At 46.4% G+C, this 11462-nt stretch overlaps 1 protein-coding gene across 2 annotated transcripts in view; it reads right to left on the bottom strand.

Moving 5' to 3' along the window:
- Positions 1 to 8434: 8434 nt before the first annotated feature.
- CNGA3 (cyclic nucleotide gated channel alpha 3) overlaps positions 8435 to 11462 on the bottom strand; it is a 24705-nt gene continuing 21677 nt past the window's right edge. For both annotated transcript variants that reach the window (XM_009883097.1, XM_009883098.1), the window contains one exon: positions 8435 to 9840. In XM_009883097.1, the coding sequence (XP_009881399.1) occupies positions 8435 to 9840 (1406 nt within the window). The remainder of the gene's footprint in view (positions 9841 to 11462) is intronic.

The raw sequence follows: 11462 nt of genomic DNA, 5'->3' as shown, positions 1-11462 counted from the left end.
GGGAGGGAGAGGTGCTGGCTGTCTTCTGATCTTGGATCTCAAGGTGTCACTTAGGGCACGCTGTCTTGAATGTTCACCTCATTGCATGTCCTTGAAGAGGAAAACACAGGATGCCCTACCTCTCAGCAGGGCAGTTGACAACAGTTCTTTGCCGATTTCCTTCAGGTTTGGGGCATCTTTTTCTGTAGGTGGTGAGATCAAGGTTTGTCGAGTCCCTTGAGGTGTTTTGTTACAAGTATGAACCACATCATGATACTGCTGTTGTGGTGTGGGCTTTCCTGCACTGATGTGGCATCCCGACATACCACCTTGTCACTGAACATGGGAGTCTTCCTTTCTCCCGTTGTCCCAGAAGTTTCCAGTGCGTCTTTGGTTGAGTTTCTTGTAAGTGGCATCGTGGCCAAGCCTGAAACAGCGCAGCTCCTTCACTGCAACTGCAGACCAGGGACTGCCCAGCCTGTAGAAAGCTGCTGTGACATTATCTGTGGGGAGCAGAAAAAGCAACTTTCTCGATGTGTCTATGGATTGTGCTTCCTGCCAGCTTTGCTCTCCAAAGAGCAGAAAGTGTGGTATGGTAGGTGTTGGTTTGGGATCCCACATTCTCCTTGAGTGGAAGAAGGGAATTTTGCAGGCATAAAGTTGCAAGGAGAAAAGGCTTGTGATCTTTGAAAGCCACAATCAATCTTCCCTATCCCCTTCTCCCCCCTCTTAGAAAAATGTAGCATTTCTTTCACTTGGATGCAGATTCCCGTCTCTCTGAAACCTACTGCCTGAAACACCGATCCCTCTTGTGAAATGGTTGTTTATGGGATAGGCGCCGGGCAGGAGTTGGGCTTGGCTGGAGAAGTCGCTCACATCGGCTGGTGGGGGGAGCACGAGAGAGGAGAGGGATGTGTTGACAGAAAGAAGTAACTAGATGGGAAGAGAAGCAGTTGGAAAACTGATTTTGATTGAGAAGGAGACCGGGGAGGATGAAGGAAGCGGAGGTGTGGTTTGGTTTTGGGTTTTTTTAACTGAAAGGATCTTGGGAAGACAAGGGATGGTAGGACGGTGGGTTTAATTGCAGATGTGTTGCTTTGCGATATGCAAGTGTGGTTTTGTTCTGTTGTGAAGTATTTGTAGGATACAGCCAGGGAGTGGTTCCGATAAATAATTGAAGTCTACCTAGTACGCTTGTGTTTATGGATGTCTGATGCTCAGTGTATATCCCTGCCTCAGGATTTCTATGTGGGGAAACTTCTAAGAGACAAGGACATCAGAGCCACAAGAAGAGGGCAGGAATTGTTATTCTATTTTAGGATAATGGCATTAGGAACTGCTATATTCTCTTCCTGGGTAGGTTTATGCATAGTTTTGAGACTTAAAAATGAAGCCAGAGCTGACTGTGAAAGTCAGCCGGTGATGGCTGGAATAGGACTTCTGCCTTTGGAAGGACGCGCAGCACAACTAAACTGTAGACAACTGCGCCTCCCGGGCAGCTGCTGCTGCTGTTCACATCCCCTTGGTTGACAAGTAGTGCTGAGCAACATCAAGTGAAGATAAAAACTTCAGTAGCTTGAAGATCTGTGCCTGAACTGTTGTCATGTGCAAAGCTGACACGGAGCCTTTCTTCTTAATGTCACTGAAAGCTCTGGTGTTCGTTTCTGCGGTGCCAGTGGGTTCACCAACAGAGAAAACCCCTTTAAATCTAGGTTTCTGCTGCGTCTTTTGGCTTCCAGATCTCTATAGCACAGCAGTGCAAGCGATGATGCTCACAAGTCACTGTCTATAAAATGGCAATTGCTTGAATGTTTCTGTCCAAAGTTTTGAGCTGCCAATACCTTATGTGCTGCTACATTTGATTTAGTTATTTCCTGTTGCCAGCATTCGCTGTTCGAGCAGCAAGGTGTAAAGATCAGGTAAGCTAATATGATATGAATAAGGGGTTTTTATTATTTCCTAATATAGTTGACTTTAATAAAAAACAGGAAACTCAGCACTAGAACGCTTCTTAGATAAAAGCATGTTTTCAAAAGAATGATCTCCTTTGTGCTATATACATGGATATTTTTTTTTTTAATTGCCATCTGCGCATGAAGAATCCTATGAACTTTGTTGCAAGTCACCTGAAACAAAGCAGGTGCCATTTTGGCCTCTCCAGCACTGATACTTTCTTTTCAAAACCCAACCCAGACTTCTTCGTGAGCATCTGATAAGGGTTGTTCTTTTTTTTTTTTCCACCTTGAATCTCCCCGGGGGAAGGTCTCGTATTCCCAAACTAAGATCCTCAAGTGGATATCCTTTCTAACAAAGTTCCTCTCCGACTGCTTTGCAGTAGTGCTGCAGCCTTTGGGCTCTGCCCTCGTCACCCTCCACTTTCTGCCCCTGCAGTAGTGGCCGGCAGCCAGCCCAGGTGAGAGCATCGTTCCTGTGCCAGGCGTCATTCCAGACAGCGGACCTCAGGCCTTTCAGAGGCGATCCTGCTCCAGACCTCCAGCTTTTTGGATAAGCAGTTTGACTTTATCATCCCTCCCAGTTTCTCTGCCAGCTTTGCTTTTGGAGAAGTGAGGCCTTCTCGCTGTCTTGGCCCCAGGAAGGATTTTCTGTATGCAGGGCTCTGATTCTGGGACCACCCACTGCTGCTGTTGCCACCTTCAGAGGATGGTTTTATGCCTTTCTCCCTCTTTCATGTTCTTGGCTTCTCCTGAAGGGACAGCGGGTCGCCTGGAGCCAGCGCTCTCGGCTGCCCTCTTCCACTGCAGACCAGTGGTTGCAATGGGAGAAGCTGGAGGTGTAGAAGCAGCAGTGATCTGCCTGCTGCCTCTGGGCCTTGCTGCTGCAGGGCTGTGCGTGGTAAAAATGGGCTTTTTCAGCAGTATCTTCCCATCTGCTGTGTTCTTGTGCTGCCCACCTGGAGGGGCTGCTCAGGAGTGGTGACTGCTGTGGGGTGGCTCCCCTTCCACGGCAATGGGGGGGAAATAACCCGTGACAATATGAACGGAATGGTTTTCGGGTTTGTTGTTTGGTTGTTGGTTTTTTTTCTTGTCCAGAAAGTAAAGAAATCACATGTCAAAACAGACAAAAAGCTGAGAAATTAAGAACTATTCATCAAGCTGCCCATCAGTCCAGAATACAGTTGTGCTTTCCTGATTTTCCATGTCACTGTTCTTCAGTTGCCCTGCTGCAGAAAGGTTGACACCAGCCACAACAAATATTAAGAAAAATGGAGTAGCAACCACTAGTAAATTCCTTTCATGCTTCTGCATTTCTGGTTTTAGTAACCTACCCCCAATTTACCTATACAAATAAGACAGGTCTCTGTTAGAGGTGGACGGTGTCCTCCTTGGCCTCTTGGGAGGAGAGCCTTTGGCATGGGAGCTGTAGCCAACAGCAGGGCCACCTGTGCTCTCCCTGCAGAAGCCAAGCAGAAATGGTACACCTGATGAAGAAAATCTCTTTGTGAGAACTGCTGCTGCTTCTGGAGTAAAGTTTGTGTTCATCCCTGAAGCTGAGGACACCCTGCTGTCCTGCTCTTGAGGTTGCAGAAACTGATTTGGCTTAAATAATATGAGTTTTCCCTCCTCACTCTGCTTTTAGGGCGCGGAGCAGGGAGGACTGCAAACACAGAACAGCAGGATTTTATTTTCCACAGTGAAGCTGCGAGGGCACTTGGCAGCGGCAAGCCTCGACCATTGATTTGTGAGCTGGAAACAGTTGCAAAATCTGAATTTCAGAAACAAAAGGCCCAACCACTTTTAGACCCGGTGCTTGCATGTGTTTCCCTGCCCTTCCACCCACAGCAGAGTGGAAGGGAGCAGGGCTTCCCCGTCCTCCCCCTAAGGACTCCCCAGGCAGCAGCATCCTCGGGCTCTGGAGTGTGGATGGGGCAGGGGAGAGAGGGGGATTCCTGGATAAACGGCTTCCCTCAGGAAAGCTGCCACAGCTGAAATCTTGTGCTTTAGCTGCCTGTACAGTTGCCAGATCCATTTAGTGCACAATTCATTTTGCTCTCAGAGATACACAAAGGGTTTTTATGAATGTTAAATTATGTAAACAAGGGTTTGATTCTGTCTGTCTGTTCCAGGATGGAAACATCAATAGAAGAGCCAGGGGCCTTTGAAGCCAAGTACAAATGCTGTCATCTCACAAATCTGGATGAAGAGCAGCTCTCCTTTAGTCAGCCTGACTGCATTATCTCGTTGGACAACCTGGACTCGGTGTGGCCTGTGAAATCCTCTCTCATCCGCGCCAGCAGTAGCCCTACAGAAACAAATGCGTCTTCCACATCAGCAACGTACAGACCAGCTCCGAGAAAGCACTAACACTTTTGTGGGGGAAAAGAAAATGAACAGTTTGTTTCTAAACTTAAAGCAGAGCCCTCTCTGCTTGTAGGTTAATAAATATTTGGCAGGAATAACACTGGAAAGCAGATGCCTAAGCAAAAAGAATTAAACACAGGGTTTTTCCTTCCCCAGGCTGTTTCTGCAGAAAGAGCTGCGCAGTCAGGCTCACCCCAACCCCTGCCGGGGGGGGGGGGCTGTGTGTGCACACACAGAGAAAAAAATAGCTGTTCTTGCTATCACCGCCCTTCCTGTTGTCCAGTTCAGTTGGCTGAAGTTTTCCACTGTAAAAACTGTTTTAAGTAAAAAAAAAAAAAATAAAAAAAAAAAAAATTAGTAAGGGATGAGGGGAAAAGGATGGGGTGGCGCTATTGAGAACGCTTCAGGGAGCAGCGAGACTTGAATCATTTGCTGTTGGGGAGCAGGGTCTGTGACTCCAGGCCCTTTCCCTGGAAAAGCTCATGCCAAGCAGCACCTGGAGCATGGTGGTGCTGCTCCACCAGCTTTATGCTCCTTTTGCACCTGCAGCAGATGTTCAACCAACCTTGGGCCTTGGCTGTTGGGTATCTCGCTCAGCACAGGCAGCTTGGAGCAACGGTACCACTTCATGGCCACCCGCTTTCCCCACGGGTTGGCTCCTGTACCTGTGTGAAGTGAGCACTGTAGCCATCAAACCCGTTTGTAGATTCAAGATGTGCTTTCAAATGCTCCGTAAGAGCTGTCCTATTCCTTGCTTGCTTTTGTGGTGGGGTTGAAGGACCAGGCCAGCCCATGCCAGTTGCTGCCCAATGCTTCGGGGGAGATTTTTGGTAGGTGAAGTGTGTGTGTGCACAGGTAGCAGCAAGCTGCAACCACTTTTATTTCTGCTGGAGAAAGCACCATTCCTGTTGTGCTGCCCTGCATGGAGCTGGGGAAGGGGAGAGCAGAAGACGGGTGGCAGTGGCAGGAGAAGCACATCAGGCTCCGCGCCCCAGGAGTCCCAGCATGCGTGGGGAAGCTGCGTGGTGGACCAGACTCTCGTGCCTGTTGTGGTATCTGCAAACACAGTGATGGTGTCAAAACTAGGCACGGGACCAAAGCCGTGTGCCCGCTGCCCTGCAGTGAGGGGGGAACACCACCATTCCCGCTTGGTTTTCTGTCACTTCAGATCTCTGTTCCAGCTAATGATTTTCTGGGCCGTGTAACACTGGCGTTACCAAAGTCTTGCAAAAAAACGCTAAAATCTAGGGGGATAGGGGGATATGGATAAGAGAAAACACAGAGTTGCTTGAACATTACTCAAAATATTTTAATGTACATGCTGTAGCCACATTATAGAAGGGGAAAAAACATCTTACAGAGATGAAAAACAACGAAGGATGTGATTTCATCATGCCAAAAGCTATATATTTCAAAGTGACTGAAACCAGTAGCATCAAAATAGCTCTTTTTCTGGCACATGAAAACCAGACCAAGAGGCATGGAAAAGGGAAGAGCAAACATGTATTTAACTGATAGATTAAGCTGTTCTGATCTATCAAGTAAAGAAGCATTCTTGTGTTTGTGGCTTTTTTTAACAGGTATAAATTTGTATAAATAATACTTTCAATAGTTCTATTTGTATATATATACCTACTAGGCTGGAACAGCTGCAGTATGTTGGGTAGATAATTAGATATTTACAGAGAACGATGACTGACGTAGAACGTGACGATAAGTATGAAACCCCTACCAGACAAGGTGTTTGAATAACACAACAGTGACCGTCAGCCACAGGCCAGTGCGGTACCTGCCTCTGTTATAAGGTGAGAGTTGCAAGTTCAGCAGCCTGTGACAGCACCGTCCATGCTTACAGTGGAACGCTGCAACGAGCCAGCATCACCTCAACCCTGCTGCCTTCCTCAGTGCGGGTACAAGGGCACTAGACCCCCTGCCAAAAGCAGCCTCTCTTACCTCCCCCATTTGTCTCAAGCCCTCAGAGAAAATAAGGACGAGCTTCAGCTGAAGGACCAAAGCTCCCCAACTCTGCTGGCTGCATACAGGTCTCAGCTACTTTCCAAAGCCCTCATTATAGTCAGTGGAAATCTTAATAATAGAGGTTAAGCCCAGCCTACAGTAGATACCTAAGTTTAGTTGGCTTCTAGACTGATGGTAACAGGAATTTCGACATGGGCCTGGTGGTCCCTTTGGCAGTGTTGCTGGCAAAGCCCCATTCCTTAGTCACTGTCAGATTTGTCTCGCTCACCAGGCTCAAAAGTGTCCTTAGGAGGGGGACAGCTGCTTGCCCAGAGATGAGCGCTAACCCTGAGCAGTTGTACTCAGTTTAGCAAAGCAGCCACCTCTTTTCATTTCACTACCATCCAGTTAAACCACCCTCTTCTCAGTGGGTTTCTCACCAATTTTCCAACAGGTCATCTACGCCCACGTGCTGTTAGGGCTCCTTCAGTCAGGGCTGAGGACATCTAAAAGATAGAGCACTGCCCATGGAAATACCTAGTGCTGCCGGAGGATGCAGCCCCCATGCCGTAGATGCTGAACAGCCTCTGCCACTCCATACTCCTCTGAATTCAGTGGGGCACTGGAGGATAAACGTAACGCAGGGAAAGCTACATCACAGAAAAATACTGTTCAGCAAAAAATGAAACCTGGTATCTTCCCAGTGGGAGAATATTAGAGAAATCCTCTTGGTGGGAGGGAGAGAAGCCTAGAAAGAAACTGGAAGCAGAGGTGTGGAGGAGGCTGAGGGGTGTGTAAGAGGCAAATCCTGAGGCTGCAGTGTGACAGAGCACGAAACCTTCTCAGTACCGCTCTGCCCTGAATGTGAGGGCAGGCTGAGCGGACCAGACCTGTGTCCTCACCTCAGAGCCAGACTGTTGGTAGAGACAACTACTCTGCAGCAAGTAGAAAAGCAACCAGCACAACTAGGTTGCTACCAGCAGGACCAGAGCAAATGTGGCCTTCATTCTCCCTAATATTAGTGGAAACGTGGCAGTGTGACAACTACTTCAGAGAAAAGCTGGCACTAAATAGAGAGAAGAGGTGGAGTAAGCATCGTTAAATGAAATAAAGACAAGAAAACATAGGCCTAGTAGCAGAACAGACTTTGCAATACAGGGCTTGTTCTCCCTGCCCTGCAGAAACCCTGCTGGGGGGCAAAGCTGGGGGGGAACAGGCTGTCCGTGCCTGCAGCCCGTGCAGTTTCTTGGTAGCCTCCTTCCAGGACTGCCCATTTGCTGAGAGGGAATTCACTCAAGACTCTACATACAGGAGCTGCACACACCAGGGCCCTCTTTTCCCTAGTTCAGTGATGCCATATTGCCACAAATGTGTTCCAGCAGCGAGCTTTTGGGGACTCCCTTCCAAGTGAGGGTTTTACTAGTGAGGATGGGGCTGTGCCACAAAAAAAAAAAAGGGGGAATCTCCCGCTCTCTACCCAAGCGAAGCAGTTGCAGAGCAGCAAAAGCTGTTGCAGACCATGCCAGAAAGGACGTGAATGAGCGCTGCTACTCTGTCAGCACAGTCCTTTGTGCAGAGCCCAGCTCATTAGAAAGAATCAGACTAAAGCATCCGGATGCACAGCTATTTCATACACGTGCAGAGCTACACTGCGTAGGTAAGGTACACACTGCTGCTTAGCTGTAGTCCAACCGTTTGCACAGATGCCTCACTGTAAAAGAACAAAGATTTTGAGGAGCCCGGCTGTGCATCCATGCATTTAACGAGCTACTAAGGTAGCAAGGTAGAGCGTATTCCCTATAACTATTTTTAAGCCCTTAAAAAACCCCAATCTCTTCTACTTTAAGAGCAATGCCTTCTTAACACAACACACGTGGGAAGAGACAATGTGTCACGACCTATATGTACCATACACAACAGACGTTCCGAGCATGACTTGTAAGAAACCCACTCCCAGTACAAAAAAGTACCCAAATGGCAGACCGAATCTCCCGCCAAGAAGAAGGTGACAATATCCTATTTACAAGAAAATACTGCTTCAGTTAAAAATGCTAAAAACCATTCTCGAGTTCATATAAAAATAATCATGTCTATGTATGCACACACATATTTACATATATTTATGGCTTTCACATGCTTCATCCTTCTCCAACAAATGAGAAAACATAACTACTCCATTACTACTTTTTCTCCTCCTCGGGTTTTTCAGCTTCTGCTTCTCCAACTGATAAGGTGCCACTACCATACTTTTTCACTCGGGTTTCTACTCTGGCAAGTCTCTGCTTCACCTTTTGTTGAGATGAGGAGTATTCTGCCAAGAGCCTCGCAAACCTAGTCTGCAGCGTATCCAGAGCGGTCTCAAGTCTTTCTACTTTTTCTTCCAAGTCTTTTGGGTCAGCTCCTGCTTTTGCTGCTTCCTCATCTATTAAATTGTCTTTCATAAGAATTTGTCGCCCTTTCTCTTCCAGAGCCTTTTTGGCTTCTGGATATTCTGTGAGGGCTTCCATTAAATCATCTTTAGACAAGCAGAACAAATCAGAATAACCAATACTCCTGATGTTGGCTGTCCTCCTGTTGCCAGATTTGCTACCTTTGATGTTTAGGATGCTGATCTCACCAAAGTAGCTGCCATCACTTAGGACTACAAATTGGGTTATGCCATCATCCGCCACCACAGCCAATTTTCCCTCTTTAATAATGTACATTTCTCTCCCAATATCTCCCTTTTTGCAAATGTAGTCCCCAGGACTGAAGACCGTAGGTTTCAGTTTCAGCACCAGCTCAATGAGAAGTCCAGCTTCACAATCCTGGAATATACGCACTTTCTTCAGCGTGTCCAAATGGACATTGATGGCAATTTCAGCCTTCAACTTGTCAGGCAGATTTTTGAGAACTTCCTTCTCATCCACCGTCTTCTTGTTGGTCCACAGGTAATCAAACCACTTAATAACCCTGGCTTCCAAATCCTTAGTCACTTTTCGGAAATGCATGTACTGTTTAATGGAATCCACTTTGGCCTGGAACTCTGCCCTGGAGGCATTCATGTTGGAAATCATGGAGCCCACGTTACCAACAATGGTAGCAAAGATCAGCACGCCCACCAGGAAGTCAATGACCACAAAGAGGTACTCTTCATCTTTCACCGGAGGAGGTGTTTCTCCAATGGTTGTCAGCGTGAGCGTTGACCAGTACAGACTGTAAATGTACTTTCTAGACAGGCGCCCATACTCTGGAATGGACACGTTGGGGTAGACCCAAGTGTCGGTTCCAAATCCGATGAGCTTCGAAATTGCAAAGTATATACACGCGTTCCAGTGGATGATGATAAGAATGTATAAGACAAGATTTCCAATACGAAACATGTTTGGATAATTTGTCCTGGTTTCAGTGCGGTCAAAAAACTCAAACAGCCGTGAAATTCTCAGCAAGCGGTTAAATCGCAGTTCAGGGTAGTTGAAACCAAGCTTCAGATATGCCAGGTCTGTCGGCAGAAGAGACAGCACATCCAGTCTGAACTGCGCAGTTTGGGTATAATGATCTCGTAATTTCTTTTCATCCTTAACTAGCAAGCCTTGTTCAAGGAAGCCTTCAAAGAATAAAAATACACGTTTTACTTGTCAGAATAAAAATACCATCAACAGTACTGAGTGATTTACATTTCAGATACCTGAGAACATTAACATTTGTACTGTTATGCATACATTGATACACTATGAGTTCATTTAATGAAAAATATTTAACTGCAAATTGAAATATTTCAATTAAGTTTCAAAGCTAATATATAATGATAAAGACCAATGACTGTATTATTACTACAGTGCTCCCTGCAGTTTTCCGCTCTGTTCTGGGACAGCTGTATCTTTTTCATTTAGGTTACCTTTGCAAAAAGAAAGGGGAGATTCAAATGCCCCGTTTTTCATGAATCATTGCCATGAGTCATAATGAAAGTTAAGCAAGTGTTAAGCAATTGTGTATAAAATTGGAGTGGAATATTTTTAAATAAATATCCAGATTAAGTAGCTATAATGGATTGCTGGAAACTTTTTCTGAACCATATAGATACCCTTGAGATAAAGAAATCCAGTTTCCACCCCACCCCGCCTCGAGCCATGCTTTTCCTCTCGTGTCCAATGTTAAAGCTGACAGGATTTTCCTTTTCGTTTGGGGAAAGTGGTTTGCACTTTTTTTGTGTGTTTCTAGTGAGAGAGTTACTATGCAGAATTTTGTACGTTGGTATTTCTTCATTCAAAAGACTTTGGAAAGTATTAGATTTTAAAAAATTATGAGATGACATAAACTGCAGTAAGAGACCTTAAAGCAACCTGCAACTGTGTAAGAGTTCTCATAGAAAGGCTGCCTGAGCAGTACAGCTGCAGCACTGTTTTGTACCTCTGAAAGCTCTGAAGGCATTGAAATTATTCCGCAGGGAACAGCCTATGGACTGCAAAATACCTGCTGCAATTGCAGGTGGAGGTGTCCAACTGTCTGCCCACTAGGCCCAGTCAGGAGGAGAAGTCCACTGAGAGAAAAGCAAAACATTCCCTGTGTGGGAGAGATTATCACATTTTGCTGATTCCTTAGCACTCTAGAAGTGGCGGCTTTCTCAGGGAAGCATCTGCTGAGGAAGACCAAGCTGCATTCCTTTGTGCCCTATACAGCCGGGCTGCATTTCTGGAATGTGTGCCTGCCTGTACAGGTGCCTCAGGTATATGTGTGTATCTGCCTTCGGGTATCTGCAAACTGATGGTGACTACAAAGTGCCATGAATGTGTTACCTCCCAGAAAACTGCTGAAAAAGCCGGTCAAATGTGCCCTTACTAACAGTTATGCAACTGAACGGAAAGGTGGCTAGGCAGATGAATTTCTGACTCACAATTATGAAAAATAACTTTGAAAATACCTTCCTCCTGAAAGGAGATGAAGACCCCCTCAGCTCTTTTTTATCCCCTCACAGAACCGAAGTCCTATAGCGAAACCTTTTGAAAGCATCAAACCGCAGGGTATGCTAAACACGACCAGCTGTTGAGAGCCATGAATCTTTTCTGTTTCACAGTGCACAGGCACCAAAGAGGTGAAATACGGTGAAAATGGCCCTGCGGCCGGGCAGGCGTGCCCCACAGAGAAGCTGATGTGGATCACGGTAGTTGTGGGGCTACCTAGATCCCAGTTCAAAGCCAATCCCTGCCCTCAGACAGCAGGGAGTCACGC

The sequence above is a fragment of the Charadrius vociferus genome, unplaced genomic scaffold (assembly GCF_000708025.1).
Source record: "Charadrius vociferus isolate BGI_N301 unplaced genomic scaffold, ASM70802v2 scaffold92, whole genome shotgun sequence".
In the NCBI taxonomy this organism is placed as follows: domain Eukaryota; kingdom Metazoa; phylum Chordata; class Aves; order Charadriiformes; family Charadriidae; genus Charadrius; species Charadrius vociferus.
The sequence above is the reverse complement of the archived record's forward strand: the minus strand, read 5'-3'. Positions and strand labels throughout refer to the sequence as shown.